This window comes from Heteronotia binoei, chromosome 3, assembly GCF_032191835.1.
Source record: "Heteronotia binoei isolate CCM8104 ecotype False Entrance Well chromosome 3, APGP_CSIRO_Hbin_v1, whole genome shotgun sequence".
Lineage (NCBI taxonomy): Eukaryota > Metazoa > Chordata > Lepidosauria > Squamata > Gekkonidae > Heteronotia > Heteronotia binoei.
In genome coordinates, this window is record NC_083225.1 from 41436312 (window position 1) to 41453747 (window position 17436).

The 17436-nt window shown below is 42.6% G+C and overlaps 1 protein-coding gene across 1 annotated transcript in view; it reads right to left on the reverse strand.

Moving 5' to 3' along the window:
* Positions 1-238: 238 nt before the first annotated feature.
* LOC132568897 (maestro heat-like repeat-containing protein family member 6) overlaps positions 239-17436 on the reverse strand; it is a 36949-nt gene continuing 19751 nt past the window's right edge. Inside the window, exons 8-15 of the mRNA XM_060235080.1 lie at positions 16389-16532; positions 12973-13137; positions 8591-8740; positions 6162-6254; positions 4255-4357; positions 2979-3044; positions 552-669; positions 239-290 (exon numbers count right to left, since the gene is read on the reverse strand). Of these exons, the coding sequence (XP_060091063.1) occupies positions 278-290; positions 552-669; positions 2979-3044; positions 4255-4357; positions 6162-6254; positions 8591-8740; positions 12973-13137; positions 16389-16532 (852 nt within the window). The 3' untranslated portion in view covers positions 239-277. The remainder of the gene's footprint in view (positions 291-551; positions 670-2978; positions 3045-4254; positions 4358-6161; positions 6255-8590; positions 8741-12972; positions 13138-16388; positions 16533-17436) is intronic.

Genomic DNA, 17436 nt, shown 5'->3' on the forward strand with positions numbered 1-17436 from the left:
TTTGATCATTATTTATATAATATCATGGAATTAAGATGAGATAATCTTAACGGAGGAAGGTAGGACTCTCTAGCAAAGTTGAAATCATGGCTCCGTAAAGAATAACAGATTATGGCATAAATATAGCAAGGGCCAGAGCCAGATTAGTCAATTCTGTTCTACCAAAATCTAGTGGCAAGAAAGTCTAACGCCAGGCATGAACTCCACAATAACACCTCATGTTGAAGTTTTATATCGTCCACTTTATTCAGAAGGATATTAGCTTCAGATACAGATATCATGAATGGGATCTGTAAAGCAGAAAAGTCCACAAGAAATAGAAACATTATTAGGTTGTTAGTAAAGATAGGATACATTTTAAAGATAGGATACACTCATTTTAGGGTTACCACTTACCAGATCCGACTCGGGAAGTATCTGGGGACTTTGGGGGTGGAGCCAGGAGACTTTGGGGGTGGAACCATGAGCAAGGTTGTGATAAGCATGACTGAACTCTGAAGGGAGTTCTGGCCATCACATTTAAAGGGACAACAGGTTGAAACCCAACTTACCGTGAGAAATAGCATAAACATCTGAGTATTGCTGGGCAATACCTGCATACTTTCACTGGTTTTCGAGGGATGGCAACAGGGACAGAGTGGTCTTTGTCTGGCGGCAAAGAACTGAAAACTGAAACAAAGACACAAAAGGGAGCTCAACAGGGTAATGCAGGAATGACTCCCTTTTACATTCTGTCACTTACACTGGATATTCTGGCCTGATTAACTAAAGAGCATGCTAAACTGTAGTTTATAGAATCTCAGCTTGACGATAAGAGTGAATATGTGGTAGATACAGGTATGCTAAGTGTGTATGCATCCCTGTGTGTGAGACATACAGCCCTGTTCAGCCAGCATATCCATGGTGAAAATAACATCCACAGAAAGGAGCAGAAACAAGCACATGTGATTGTCAGGATGCAAGCATGGTGTCTACTGACGCACAGTGTATACTCATGCGGCTTGGATCCTACTTAGAATTTCCATGCACTCAAGGAAAGTGATGATTTTTTGCTGATTCTCACTTTCTTTATGCCCCAAATGCTCCTGAAATTGTGCTCCTGGGGGTAAGGTGGGGGGAGCAGGAATAGCATGGGAGTGATCAGATGTCTCATTGGGAGAAGGGCATTGTCAAAAATTGTGTCCCCTTGCACCCACAATTATAAGCAGGATCCAATCCATAGGCTTCCACCATATGATCATGAACACTGGAAAAAGCCATGTTTCAATCATATGAATGGCGCTTGTGCAAGTACAGTTTGTATGCACATGCCAGTGATGACATTAGGCAAGAGGGAGACACAACTTGCTTGTTCCTACTCCAACCTTGTGCTATACTTTCACCCTCAGTATGTCAAGTCAGCAACGCTACTTTACAAATGTGCGTTTTCATGCACATGCTTTTATGGAAATAAGGTGGGATTGAGACAGAAATACTAGTTTTACAAGTGAAGATACATAAGCACCATGACTCCTCTCTGATGTGTAACTATGCCCTTGAGCTGGAATTCTCTTGACAATGTCTTTCTGGCTGGAATTCAACATATGTTGAAAATACCATACCATGTTACAAGAAAGCAGGGATCTTCTGTGTGTTTTCAGAAAGTGGGTGGAGCCAGGTGAGGCTGTTACCACTCACAGCTTCTGATAGGCTACTGAAGATCTGATTGACTGTATAGATGAAAATAATGTTGCTTCATGATGAGCAACTGCCAGCAGTGTTGGCTTTAGTCTATCATTCCTCTTCCTCAGTGTATTTTTAAAAATTATCCTTCTTCTCCCTGCACTAGACTTCCTCTGGGTGTGTATAAAATTCAACCTCCCACAGCAGCCATTTTGTGGTTGTGCCCATCAGGATTCCAAAAGTGCTCACAGTGTCAGAAAGGTAGGGGACCCTGGTTCAGAGAATTCCCATGAGTTCATAAAGCAAAATGGCCTAGCTGAAAAGACATCATAAAGTGAATTTTGTGTACACATTTGCATACAGATTGGTTGAGACAGATCACTCTATAAGCCTCCTGTAATGATTTAAAGTTTGAAGTGTGTGTTTCTTTAAATATTTGGTAAGTTTCAGAAGAGAAGGGGGGGAGTGAAGGAGGGGGATGAGTGAGTAAGACAATTGGCTGAGGACTGAGAGTATGGGGGGAGTTTTTAAAAGTTGCGTGGAGAGAGTGACAGTAGCAGTTCAGTCAGCAGTTAATGGTCAGTCAACAGAAAAAGTTCAGTCAACAGAGACCAAAAGAGCAATCTTCTGAAAGAATCCAACAGAGTGCTGTGAAAAGCATTAGGATTCCAGGGAAGAAAGTAGTAATATAGAGGACTTATTACAGACCAGAGTGAGTCAAATCCTATTATTGTTAAAGTACTACAAGAGTGCAAGAGAAAGAAGCTGACAGAAACCCAAGTTAAAAGCAAAGAAAAGAGAAAGGAAGATTTAATAGAGAGGAGTGATTGTGAAGAGAAAGAGTGTGACACCTTAGCCAGAAGCTATGAACATACACTGATTTATTTACCAAAGAGATAAGTTGCTAAACATCCTGAAACCAATATGCTTCTTGTACAAATAAAAGTTTTATTTTGTTTTATGTTAACCCGGAGTCATATGTTATTAAAATACAAGAGTCTCATCCTCAGGACCACATTGTCCAACAAAAGAGCTTAGAATTTGGGCACAATGCCATGGGAAAAACTGAATAATAAGATTTGGAATTAAATTGCTGGTGGCAGTGTTATATACCGAGAGAAAGAGAGATAACAAAAAAGTTAAAGACGCACCATATCTAGCCACATTTTAAAAAAACAAAAAAAACCCAAAGAGTGCAATTGTGCATTTTAGCCTCTTGTATTTCTGTTCTTATCTGTGCAGGCAGTGATAGACAACAAAATCCTGTAAGAGAGGCAATCCAAATAGCTTATAAACCAAAGTATATTATTATTTACCTTGCCGCAAGAAATCTACTTCTTCCTTTTGCACAAAGCCAGATTCCATGTGTTCGAAGATAGTGTCTAGAGATATGCCATACTGAATGTAAATAAAAAGGGCCATTGACACTGGATTCAGTTTCATTTTCTTGCACTTTCTGGTGACAATGGGTACTATTTTATGTGTTTCCACTACCTTCTACAATGACCCCAGGTTTCTAGCTGGGGAAGACACCTAAAATGTATTTTATTGGTTTTAAACAGCAAAACTATAAACAAACCATAAAGCAGAATGTCATGTTAAAATATAAAATGAAGCAGCAGGACCATAAATCCAGTCCCCACATAAAAGCAGAAAACCAAGACAGTTGTCATTACCAAAAGCCTAACAGAAAATACATTTACAAGTGGTCGGAGATAGGTGGGTAGCTGTATTGGTTTGAAGCAATAGAACAAAGTTTAAGTCCAGTGGCACCTTCAAGACCAACAAAGTTTAATTCTGGGAATAAGCTTTTGTGAAAGCTTATGCCCAGAATTAAACTTTCTTGGTCTTGAAGGTGCCAACAGACTCAAACTTTGATACAGTGGAAGGAGATTCAGGGTTCCAAGTTTAAGCAGGATCTGAGCAAGATTTCACATTGTGCTCATTGCTCCCCTGTGCATACTTGCATAAACACGCCCTCCCATGCTCGGCACCACCCATGTGACTCTCCCAGCATGAAATGGGGCCTCTGGGCCAATTTCCAATTGCTGGTGGCATGTGGATAATCCAAGCAGGACAGGACATGCTCAGCACTTTTGAGCACTTTTAGTGGACATTGGTCAATCAGTTTCTTAGGGAATATGGTCCACCATTACTGATCTTTGGATCAGATGGATATTTGATATGAACACATGTAGCTGCCTTATACTGAATCAGACCATCGGTCCATCAAAGTTAATACTGTCTACTCAGACAAGCACCAGGTCTCCAGGGTCTCAAGCAAAAGTATTTCACATTACTATTGTCTGGCCCTTTTAATTGGAGAAATCAGGGATTGAACCTGGGACCTTCTGCATTCTAAGCAGATGGTCTGCCTCTAAGCCACAGTCCTTTTAAGGACACAGTTTGCAAAGTTCTCAACTAAAAGGACTGAGGTGAATGCCAAGGAAAGAGAAAACTATACCAAGTTGTGTTTGAGTGAGAACTGGATTTACAAATCAACAAGAGGCCATGGAGCCAATTTGGATTGGCTCTTCCTGCTGCTAAGTAAAGTAGTAGGGTTATGGTAGTATAGAAATTGATTTTATTTACTTATAAACATGTTGGCTACGGTTCTTGAAGACCTTTGTGGGTTTTGACTGTAGTCCTGTGCTTGGTACAGGAAGTTCCTTAGTTTTCCTGGGTATTCCCTAACCTAGAAAGCAAATATTTGTATAGGAGTCAGAATGATCACTTACATTAGATGTGTTTTTGTAATGTCTACAGACAAAGCATCCTTCTGAAAACAGGTTTGGAAAGGTTTGGAGAATAACTTTCCTCCTAATAACAGAACCAGGAAAAATAGCAACCACAAATTTATTTATTTTTTCAAAAAGCAATATTCAATTTAATTATTAAATGCACAATATCGCCCAGTAGTGTAGGAATCCAACAGAAATTTTTGTGGGTCAGAATTTCGTCTACTCCTTTTGGCATTTAATAGAATTGCTAGCCTCCAGCAGGGGCTTGGAGATCTCCCAGTGTTACAACTGATCCCCAGACTTCAGAGATCAGTTCCCCTGGAGGAAATCCAAATAGGCAGCCGTGTTGGTCTGAAGTAGTAGAACAAAATAGGAGTCGATTGCACCTTTAAGACCAATGGCTTCTTCAGAGGATGGACTCTATGGCATTGTACCCTATTGAGGTCCCTCTCCTCCATAACCCTCCATAACCCTTACACTCCCCAGGCTCCAATACCAAAATCTCCAGGTATTTCTCAACCCTGAGCTGGCAACCTTACAATGGACCCAAATTTGAAGCTATTTTTTTTTTGCTGTGGTTGGACACAAATTATGTGAGTCCTTCATGGCTTGGGACCCAATATATAGAACTGCCTCTCCCTACCTTAACTCATGCATCTGTTCTACTTGGAATGCAGGGCTAGTTCAAGCTGGGCAGGCAACAGTGGCCTGGGATAAGGTATGAGCCTCTTCTCCTATTGCCCAGAATTAATCTAAGGCATTTCCTTTGCACCCCTTTTTTGATATATCCTACCCAAGCAGCAGCAGAGGTGGATGCCTTCTCCTGTGCTACAATCTGTCATCCTTGTCACCACTCTTGCCCACTTTGGTGCCCTAAAGAGCCATTTGGGTTGCCTGGGGAGTGAACCAGACCTGGTCAGCTCATCAGTTCCTTTGGTAGTGCTTCTTCATGAGCTTTTTCTATTGCCATATCTACTCTGAGGAATGGATTCCCACAAGTGGCTCAAGAGGCTTTTTCTCTTTTATGCTTTCAGGAAACATGCAAGTTCATGTTATTCAAGCAAACCAACAGACAAATCGTATTGATATTTTGGAAAATCTCACTGCCACAGATGATATTGTATTTTGTCTGGATTGGCAATCCATATACGGTCATATGCAGACAGGAAAATAGAAACAAGATGGCTGCCAGATTGAGACACCTCCGTGGAGTGGTTTTTTTCTCTCCTACTGAAGGAGAAGAATCCAAAGCCCACAGTTCACAGCCTGTGGGTTGGCCAGACAGATTAACCTGTTGTCTCAACTACCTTTTTGTCTTTTTTGGTTGCCAACCTTCAGATGGAGCCTAGAGATTTCCTGCTGTTACAGTGGATCTCCAGACAAACTACAGACATCGGTTCCCCTGGAGAAACAACTGCTTTGGAGGGTGTTAGAGCATTATACCCCACTGAGATCCCTTCCCTCCCTAGGCCCCACTCCCAATTACCCAGGGATTTCCCAGCTTGAAGCTGGCATCCTTAGCCCAGGGGACCTGCATTTGCTGTCACTGATCTACCTCCTGCAGCATTTTTGGAGAAATGTGCTACCAGTGGAGCTATTCTTCAAGGAACGATTTTGGGTTACTGCATTAGAGATATGCAAGGGGTGTAGAGCAGTTCTTTACTTAAAGGGGCCTGTCCCCGCCCCATTCCAGATTTTGCCAACATTTAAAACCACAGAAAGAAATGAATGGATCACAGTGTGCCAGAGTGGCCTCACAAGGTGCTTGCAGGTGATGTTCCAAGAGTCCTGGCTGTCATGTACAGTCCATCCCAACAAAATGTTGCACTGTTTTAAGCTTTCTCTACAACTCTGCAAAACAAAAGCAGGCAAAGAAAATTTCCCCTAGAAACTAGAAGACAAGAAGACCTGTGCAGACATTCCATTCCATTCATGAGAAAAGAGAGCCCACCAACTGCATTCATTCATTCATTAGACCTTTATTGGCATTAATGTAAGAATACAGTATAGTTTAAAACCAACAGTAACACTATAGAATATAATAAAACCTTAAAAACCAGCAAGAGTTAAATGACATAAACTAGCTGTGGGCTATGCATGAGTAAAAGCCTCTCTGATTTGGATCGCAACTTGTAAAAAGCAAGCAACATGAGTAGTGACAAAGTACTCATATTGGGAAAGTACAGTCCCCCAAAATGCTCCTGATAGGGATGATCACTGTATTGTGTAGACTGGGCAATACACAGAGACTGATTTTGCATTCACCAGATTTCATTTTAAAAATGTGGAGGGGGTTATGTTTCTACAATTACAGAGCTAAACTTGACCAAAGCAGGAGTCAACTTGCACCTTTAAGACCAATCAAGTTTTATTGAGAACGTAAGCTCTCATGTGCTCTCCAAGCACACTTCATCAGACTTGAAAACACAACAGTAATCTGCCTCCAAAAGTCAAGGTAATAAGAAGCCCTGCATTATCATGGTGTTCAAACCATGTTATTTCTAAGCCCTGCAACAGATTTTTTTACCCTATTCCCCATTTGCTTTTAACAACTGCAGCTTTTTAAAACACACACACACACACACATTTTGATAACATGTCACCCACCGTATTGCTTCAAATGACATTATTATCAATTAAAGTAGGTTGTACTAAATATGTGTAAATGAACTGCTGCTCTCTAACTAATAATATACTTCTGGTGTGGGCATTTGAAAACAGATGAGTGCAGTCACTGGCTTGTACAGAGTCAGATCGTTATTGGTCTATCAAGGTCAGTCTTGTCTCATCTGACTGGCAGCTGTTTTCCAGAGCCTCAGAAAGAGGTTTTTCACATTTCTTCTATGTGGTCTTTTTAGCTGGAGATGTCGGGGATGGCACCTGGGGCCTTCTGTGTGCAACGCAGATCTACCACTGAGTCACAGCCCCCCCCCTCATTGGTGATGCATCTTTAATTTCTGTCTCATAAGAGATAGTTTCTTATGCCTTTTCCTTCTAAGTATTCAGGAGCTGCTTTGTGGTGGACCAAGCAGTGGGTTCATGTGTCCCAAAGGCTTAGGCGTATTGACTCATGAATCTATATAACAGTCCTGCAAAGTAGGCAAAAATTATCACATAGCATATGGGGAATTGAACCTGAGAGAGGATGGCTACCACAAAGGCATTGATTCTTCGGCTTTTTGAAGAGGGACTTACTTCTTAGATGGTTGTTGGAAAAAGCTGTCAAGTTACACATGACTTATGGAGACCCCCCTGTAGGGTTTGTAAAGCAAGAGTCAAACAGAGCTGGATTACCCTTGCCTGCCTCTGCCTAGCGTCCCTGGACATTCTTGGTGGTCTCCCATCTGATGTTGCTTCATTTTGGACAGGGCTGTTTGTAGAGGGCCCAGAAGGAACTCATTTGTCTATTATGCCACACCCCTGACATCACCATTGTTTTGCACAGGAATTCATTTGCATATTAGGCCATATTGCGCAGGGATTCATTAGTATATTAGGCCACACTCCTGATGCCAAGCCAGCCAGAACTGCATTCCTGCTAAAAAAAAGCCCTGGTTTTGGACATCTGGCGAGATCATCTTGTTTGGACCATCAGGTCACCTCTAAGAGTACTGTTCTTTTTGGGATCCATGTGTAAATAACTACTTTATCCCCTCCCTGACACAAAATGTTGAACAAATTTATTTTGTTTTTCATGTTTAGTATTTATAAATGGATAACACTGTAGAGAAACAGACTGCATTTCATGGCAATTTCACACATTATGATGAGGAAAACCCAGATTTGATATTGACCTTCTCACATCCTCCCTCCAGGCCTTGCAACCCACTAATGAAAGAGTCATGGCCAACTTTTCAGTTTTTACCCGCTGTTTGAGAATCACTGCCTTAAGGTGAGTTCTCCCCTTTCTTTATTTTATCCCCATGATAACCCAGTGAAGTAGATTAGGCTGAGCATATACATGAGTGGGCCCAAGGTCACCCAGTGACAGAATTCGAATCCAGGTCTCCCAGATCCTAGCCTGAGACTGTAACCACTACACCCTGCTGGCTCTCTGGTTCAAGCACCACACAAAGATCATTTCTGCCCTTGTCCAAGTGCTGTTGTGATCTCTTGACGTTATTTTCAATTCTGTGGGAATGGAGCATATTCAACAAGCCTTTGCAAAGAGGTGTTGCATTACTTACCTTGACTACGTCTGGATGCTGATCCTGCATATTCAGCAACAATGGGACAATACTGTTGAGAACCTGGTCCTGCATAAGGGATTTATCTTTCAGATTCTTAAGGAGTTCCTGAAATAGCTGGTTTGCAGCACAGCATATCTTGACCCTCTCCTGGGAATGAAAGAGAAAAGAGGGAGATTTCACTGAGAAGTGAAGAGGAAGACCCACTTTCTGTGAGACTCCAGGTTGACCCCCATGCTTGAAGGCTGAATCGCTGACCATTGTCCATGATCCCTTTCTCTATAAAAATGCAGGGAGAGTCAAACATATGTTTTTTTTTTTTAAATTATCACTTTCCTGCAGTTTGGATTCTGCTTTGGCGATTCAGTGCCATTGTGGGTTAGGCAAACCAATTAAGACTTGTCTTGATTTTCCTTATCAAAATGGATTGGGGGTGGGGGTGGGGAGTCAGGCTACCCTGGTTTTAGTGCAATCTATTGCTTTGTTGAATAGATGCCTGCTGAGGACATCTCTTCTTCCTAAAGCTGCAAAGATAAACACACTCTGTTCCCTAATGCGTAGAAACTGAAGGGCACCCTGCTACCAATGCTTGAAAAGCATATAGTTCCACTTTACCAAGCATGGTGCCTGAAACCACCAAGGAATCTGGGGAGCTGCAGATTCTTGAGGGAGCTGATAGTTCTCTATTAGAGAACCTTGGCATCCTCTTACAGAATTGTTGTTCTCAGGGGAGAGGGAATGGCTATTAAATCCCATTAAAATCTGTGGTACAGATAGGTCTAGAGTGCTCCCATAGAATGTGCCCGCCACAGTTGTTTCTCAAGGAACTGCTTTCATTTTAGAAGGAGAATGTAATTTATCAGTGTAGGTATGAACACAGCTATATTACTTGACAGCAGATGAGAGAGCAATATATGCACTTCTCTATTTATAACATTCAGTATTTGCATATAGACACTGAAAGAGCAATAGTGGAGGTGATCTGGTAAAGTAAAAGGTGGACAGCCCCTTCCTGTGTGGAAAAATCACTCTGTGTGTGTGTGTGTGTGAGAGAGAGAGAGAGAGAGAGAATATTTGAGGGATGAAGTGGGTACCAATGTGATGCAGTGGTTAAGAGTGGTAGACTCTAATCTTGGGAACTGAGTTTGATTCCCCATTCCTCTCCATGAAGCCTGCTGGGTGACCTTGGCCAGTCAAAGTTCTCTCACAACTCTCTCAGTCCCACCTACCTTGTAAGGTGCCTGTTGTGGGAAGAGGAAGAGAAGGCGATTGTAAGCTGCTTTGAGACTCGTCCATGCAGAAGAGACAAGAGGGGTATAAAACCCTCTTCTTGTTCTAAATGGGCTTAGTCGATAGCAGAAACGGGGGAAGGGAATCAGGCTCACTGATCAAACCAATCGCTGACCTCTCTGGGGAAAGGAATCTTTTATTCACTTTCTCCCTTTTCCGTTTCATCTCCATTCAGGTCACCATTTGTATGGGTTAGTTACAGGTTCCTTCTTCTCTCCCAGCATTTTAGAGGAAGGATGAAGGACATACTGCTGTTCCGCTCCCCTCCCCTTATACCTGTAGTGAGAGTACTATGGAGACAGAATCAATATCCACCACTGACTATTATGTGAATTAAAGCTCTGGAAATGAAGAGGGAAAAGCTACACAATTTGGTAGATTAAATTTCAAGAGGAAATGATCAGCTGCATCCATTAATGAATGACAGAAGATCAAGGACAGATTTGTGAATAAGACTCCCAGAATTTTATGGTGCAATCTCCCAGCATCATTGAGGACAGCTTAGTAGTTGCTGCTTCATTTGGCAGAACTTCTCACTTTTCCATACTTTTCTATACATTTACAGAGCAATTATACACACACACACACACAATTTAGATATAAATTGTTTTCTCTCTCTCTTTGTCTCTCTCTCTCTCTTATATTATATATATAATTATACCAATATATATAAGTATATGTAATTACACATACAATTATCTATCTATCTATCTATCTATCTATCTATCTATCTATCTATCTATCTATCTATCTATCTATCTATCTATCTATCTATCTATCTATCTATCTATCCATCCATCCTCAGAAGTCTCACTGAGCAATGTGGGCTTTACTCCCAAATAAATGGCATGGGAAAATGCAATCTTTTGTTTGGTCCTTTTAACTGGAGAGGCTGGGGATTGAACGTGGGATCTTCTGCATGCCAAGCAGATGCTCTGCCGCTGAGCCAGGGTCCCTCCCCAGGCTTATTTTGCACTTAGCAGAAGCCTCTGCTCTTTTTATTTTTCTAACCATCGTTATTTCAGAAGTCTCACTGAGCAATGTGAGCTTTACTCCCAAATAAATAGCATGGGAAAATGCAATCTTAATCTGGAATTTCCATGATTAAAAATGGGAATTAAAAAATGGGAATTTCCATGATTAAAAATGGGAATTGCAGCACCAACCTATGTAAACAGTGAGACTTCCAAGAGGTTCTTCTGTTTACGGTTTTAGCCTTCCAGCATAATTAATTACTTCATGTTCTCCTGCAGAAGCACTTGGTTCTTTCAGCATTCATGAATCAATTGTAAGTGATCAGTGTGTGTGAGTGTGTACGGGCCTGAAAACACATGAAGCTGCCTTATACTGAATCAGATAGGGTTGCCAGGTTCTACTTCACTGCCAGCAGGGAGATCCTGGGAGTCTGGGAGTCTTCTGCCCCATGCGCTACAAAACCAGAGTTTGCCCAAAACCCAGAGCATTGTCATGCAATGTCGGTGATGCAATGACATTATTTTTAGTGACATCATCATGTCTGGGACATCACAAAACAATGTCCCTGTTTCTCCCACAGGCCAGTTGGGGAACAGTGGATTGGAGCAACAGAAACTTGGGGACCTCCTGCCTGGATCGAGGGGACTGGCAACCTTAGAATCAGACCATTGGTCCATCAAGGTTAGTGTTGTCTACTCTGACTGGCAGTAGCTTTCCAGGGTCTCAGGAAGAAGTCTTTCACATCACCCATTGGTTGGTCCTTTTAGCTGGAGAGACTGGGAATTGAACCTGGGATCTTCTGCATGCTAAGCAGATGCTCTGCCACTGAGCCAGGGTCCCTCCCCAGGCTTATTTTGCACTCAACAGAAGCCTCTGCCCTTTTTATTTTTCTAACCATTGTTATTTCAGAAATCTCATTGAGCAATGTGGTTAAATAGCATGGGAAAATGCAATCTTAATCTGGAATTTCCATGATTAACAATGGGATTGCAGCACCAACCTATGTAAACAGTGAGATTTCCAAGAGGTTCTTCTGTCCATCTGGTCTCTGACTAAGGAGGGCAGGGAGTTGTTGGTTCTGGAAATCTAACACAGGCAGCAACAGAAGGGGTCAGTACCAAGCACCTTCATGGAATCCAGGATCGAGGTGGGAGGGGGTGATGAAGACAGTGACCTTGAAGATGTTCAGCCTTTACACAGTAGACAAATACTTGAGATAGATGGGGGTGGAAATTCATTCATGTATTAAAACATTTATACTATGCCTTTCCTCATGGTTCAAGGCAGCTTACAGCCAGTTTGGTGTAATGGTTAAATGTGTGGACTCTTATCTGGGAGAACCGGATCTGATTCCTCACTCCTCCACTTACAGCTGCTGGAATGGCCCTGGGTTAGACATAGCTATCGCAGGAGTTGTCCTTGAAAGGGCAGCTGCTGTGAGAGTCCTCTCAGCCCCACCTACCTCACAGGGTGTCTGTTGTGGGGGAAGGAGATAAAGGAGATTATAAAACACTCTGGGTCTCTGATTCAGAGAGAAGGCCAGGGTATAAATCTGTAGTCTCCTTCTTCTTCTAGTTAAAACACATATCCAGTTATAACGGGAATAAAATCAGAACCCAAATCTCTCCTACCTTCTGTGTCTTTAAAAGGTGCCTGCTATTCAAACCCTCTCAGAAGCCCAGGCAAACAAGTGACTTGCTTGTAATCATAATAGGGCGATTGTAATTTACAATACTAAACCGAACAATAAAACAATCATGAGCAGTGACCTTGGATGCCTATAAAGTAAAAACAAAGTATTTAAGCCTCTCAGCTCCACAAAAGGGGGAAAATGGATAATTAACCATTGATTCATGACTGCCAAGGGAGAAGTGGTATGGGCAGAGAGAAGCAGAACAGGAAATAATTCAGTAGGCCGAATATAGCAGAACAGAAGGAGAACTATAAGGAGAAATTGGACTTTTGCTGAAGGTGACGGATTTTACTGGGAATATAGTACTGTACTGTGCCGGATGGAATCCCAGTTTCAGTGGTGCTGTCAGCAAAGAAGAGGATGGTAATCATTCAGCAATGCAAAACAACCCTTATGTGAATAGTCTCTAGATCTGTAGTCTTACATCAACCAAGAATGGCTGAAGTTGCCTGGCAATCTTCACACTCTCCATGACATTCTTCTTCACAGCAATCTTGGTTATGACTTCAAAAGCTGTCAAGATCACCTTTTCTTCAGGGTCATTAAAACTCTGAAGGATACTCAGAATCAGCGTTGTGAATTCTTTGTTCTGAAAGGACATCAGAATTCCTTTACCATTTGATCATCTGCCATAGCATTTCTACAGAATACAGAACACTATATATGCTCAATAGTAAATGGAGAGTGCTCTCCACACTAGAGTTGTAGGCAGGGCTTTTTTTGAGCAGGAACGCAGTTCCAGCTAGCTTGGTGTCAGGGGGTGTGGCCTAATATGCCAATGAGTTCCTGTTGGGCTTTTTCTACAAAAATCCCTGTGTGAAACAATGGTGGCATCAGGGGGCATGGCCTAATATACAAATAAATTCCTGCTGGGCTTTTATTTACCCAAAAAGCCTTGGTTGTAGGGACTCATTCACTCAAAAGAAGGAAAGGATGAATATGGCTGTTAGGCATGTATTTCCCTTCTTCTAAAAAAGGCACATATATATCTTTCTCAGGCAGAAGTTTCTTTTAAGAGGTGTAGTTTTGAAGCCTCACTTAGCAGCAGCCAAACCAACGTCCCAGAAGCAGTGCTATCAAGTGCAGGTTCTGGAGGGCATCATGTGACACATTATTGAACCATCTTCAAATAGAGAAGCTGGTGCCTTCAACATGCAAAAAGAACTGGTTTCCTCATTACAGCCAGGGGTCGTTTTGTAGAAAAATAGGTGGTGGAGCTCATTAGCATAATTCATTAGCATATGCCACCCCCCAAACAGCCAAAAGCAACTCGACATAAGAAAGGAGAGCCCCAGGCAAGTGAGGCCTGCTTGGACTGGCTAGAGATCCAGCCAGCCCAAGCAGGCCTTGCTCTCCTTGGGCATTCCCCCCATAGTTAAAAGGCCAGCAAGCCACCCACTGCCCAAAATCACATAAGAAGTGGAGACAGGGTGGTGTGGGCTTCTCCAGGTGTTAATGAGGGCTGCTGGGGGTGTGACAAAGCCCCTGGTGGCTGGCTGGCTGCCCACTCTCCTAATCCAGGGATTGTTATGCAGCTGCACCTACTATTCAATGGACAAGGTAAATGGCGAGGAGGAGGGGGAACCCTCAGAAAGGTTCAACTCTTGCTGAATTCAAGGCCTGACTACAGCGATGCATGAATGTAAGCATAATAAATTGAATCCTTACTTTAACTTCCCCTCTCCCCCCCATGGCCTATTGCTTGTCCCCTCTGAGAGTCAGGAGACTACACCCAGTGAAGGAAGTTCTCACTGTGCATTTCCTCTGAAGTTCTTCCCTCTGAGCACATCGGCAGTCAAGCAATTTAATCTCTCAAAGTTTGTCGGAATCTAAGATACCAATTTTCTGGAGTTTGGAGGTTTTCCATTAATGATTGTTCTCCAAATTAAGCAGGATTTTCCACTTGTCTTTAGCCTTTAGTTTTATAAAATAAGATACATGCCTTGATAGTCACCAAGGAGTGGGAGAATTGCTGCGGCTGGAGCAAGACTCAAGAAACCCCTGGAATTTTACAAACAGGAATACAATAATTCTCTTCCTGTCATTCCAGAAGATTTAAGACAGCTGTATGTGTCAAGACTGTTACTTGTCAAGAATAAATATCTTAAAACATGATGCAGGCAAGAGCTTAGTTTCAAGGCCATCATCTTGCCCCCTCGCTCTCTTCTGCTGACTTTATCAAAGTCAGTCTTGTCTGCTTTGAATCATTTTAAGGTCTCAGGCAAAGGCCTTCACATCACCTCCTACCAGATCCCTGTAACTGAAGATGCTCAGGCGAAGATCCCCTCCCCTGCATCCCCTGTTGTCTGGTCCATTTTGTTCTTATGCGCATCCCAACCCTGAGAGGAGATTTTTTTAGATAAGCAGCAGGTTGCTAGGAAAAGGGGAAACTGGGGGAAAATCTGCTCTGTCAGCTTCTTCTGAAGGGTCTTTGTAGGATCCAACTCAATCTATTTTTGCTCTAAATGTTTAAGAACAGGCAACTTGACAAATGAGCAAATTTTCTAGTTGTAGTACCCAATGGTTGTGTCATTGATAGACTGATATCAAAGTGAGATTTCAGGCTTTTTTGTCCTATGCATCTTGCTAAAAGGAAAGCTTGGCCCATCAGTGTATTTGAATGATACTCCTGCTGTAATCTCAGGAGGCACATTTCTAGGTGTCATGCTCAGTGACAAGGGAAATATACTTTATATGTGCTCAGATGAACGTTATTATTGCACATATTCCAGAATTTGGCACTGGATCCTATGGAGAATTTTCAAAGACAGAAGGGTGGTGGTTTGTCAGTTTCCCCCTCCTACGGCAGACTTCCATCTACTCCATTCATGCTGCTGGAGGGGTGTCATTCTGGACAGCAGTGGAAAGGAGGGAGGTAAGGAAGTCATGCTTCATGGATGAAAATTCCTTCTGTTCATGGAAATCCTCCGTGGGATCCAGGTCTGAGCCTTACATCCAAAACCGGTTCTGGAGCTCTAATTCAAATTTAACCTTGTTTCTTAAAGTTCTTGCTTCCCAATTTCTGGTTTTATAATCTTCTTTATATTGTGTCTGGTTATTTGTCACTGGCATTCAGTAATCCCTTTTCTGGATACAGCTCTCCAGGGGCTGTAGCTGAGAAAAGTCTTTTCTAATCCCTGTTGAATAAGAATCTTTAACTGAGGCTTCAATGAAGCAGTGTTCCCCCACTGAACACTTGTGTGAAGCTATACTGAATCAAACCATTGGTCCATCGATGTCAGTAGTGTCTACTCAGACCAGCAGCAGCTCTCATAGGTTTCAGGCAGAGGTCTTTCACATCACTCTACTTCCTGGTCCTTTTAACTGGAGAAGCTGGGGGAGTGAACCTGGGACCTTCTGCATGTAAAGTTTGGTGTAGTGAGTGGTTAACAGTGCTGACTCTTATCTGGAAGAACCAGGTTTGATTCCCCACTCCTCCACTTGCAGCTGCTGGAATGGCCTTGGATCAGCCATAGCTCTCACAGAGCTTGTCCTTGAAAGGGCAGCTTCTGTGAGAGCTCTCTCAGCCTCACCTACCCCACAGGGTGTTTGTTGTGGGGGAAGAAGATAAAGGAGATTGTGAGCCACTCTGAGATTCAGAGTGAAAGGCAGGATATAAATCCAATAATATATTCTTCTCTTCCCCTGAGACTCAGCCCCTCCCACTAGATTTGTTAGTCCCGCTGAATTACAGGCCCTTCCAGTGACACATTTTGATCCAGTAAAGCTCTTGTTAACTTGCCACACGCATGTTAGTTTGAACAAACATTTGCTTTGCCTTGGGGAAAAAATACTGCAATGCCACTGTTGGGGGTGGTGGTGGAAATCACCCCTACTCACATTTTGCAGGTGAAGAGCAACATTGCCCATCCCATGGAGACTGAGCCAGCGATAGGTTGGGTTTGGATCAGTGTTCCAATTCTTCAGCAGGCCTAGGATATAATTTTTCTGCAGCACTGTGTAGGTAGACTCAGAAGAAAGCAGCTGAACAACACAAATGGCAACAATATGTCAAGAGACTCTGAGACCTTTCCCCATTTCCTTGCCAGGTACAGAACAACAACATGCCATTATGTACACAAAACGCAGAAGAGGACATTAGATGTGATAGAGCTATTGCAGTTATAAACTTGCTGAAGGTAGAGGCACAAAGCCCACATTAAACAACGTCTGGTACATCGATGCATCTAGGTTGGAACCACCCAGGATACCCCCTAAGGGCCATACCAAAGGACCCTTTGGTGTATATCCCTGCCATGTACCGCCTGTGGCCTCCCTATAGCAAGCTTTTGAATGCTAGGACCTGGAAACACCATCCTAGAAACAATCACATCACCCCTGCTGCAGCTCCTAATTGAAAAAAGGCTCCTAATTGGCAAAAGGCCTGTCAACATGAGCTGAATTGAAAAAATAATAACAGGAGCAAAGCACAGTCTCTGAGCAGAAACAAACAGAGAAAGAGAGAGAGGTGTCCCCCTAGAGACAAATCCTTCTTCTCTTTTCTCACCAAGAAGGCTGTCTCAAGCAGTCTCATATAATGAGATGGAGTGGAATAGGCTGTGTGGGTGGTAGAGCTTGGTCTAATCTTTAGGGCTTTGTCAAATAAGTCAGTACAAGATCTAAACACTGTCAAACAAAGTGGAAAAGTTCCTGATTGTCACTAGACCGCCTTGGGATCAAATCTGGTTCATGGAACCTCTCTCACAGTTATGGTGCCTGCAGGAAAGTTAAACTACTCAACTCCTGAGAACCAGATTTACATACAAACTAAGAAAGCTGCAGTTTACAGCCTCTGATAGGGTTGCCAGTGGCTCAGCCTGGCAACCAGTGGAAGGGTTGGGAGCAGAGAGGCAGCAGTGTAAGCATGATGACATAATATCTGGGGAAG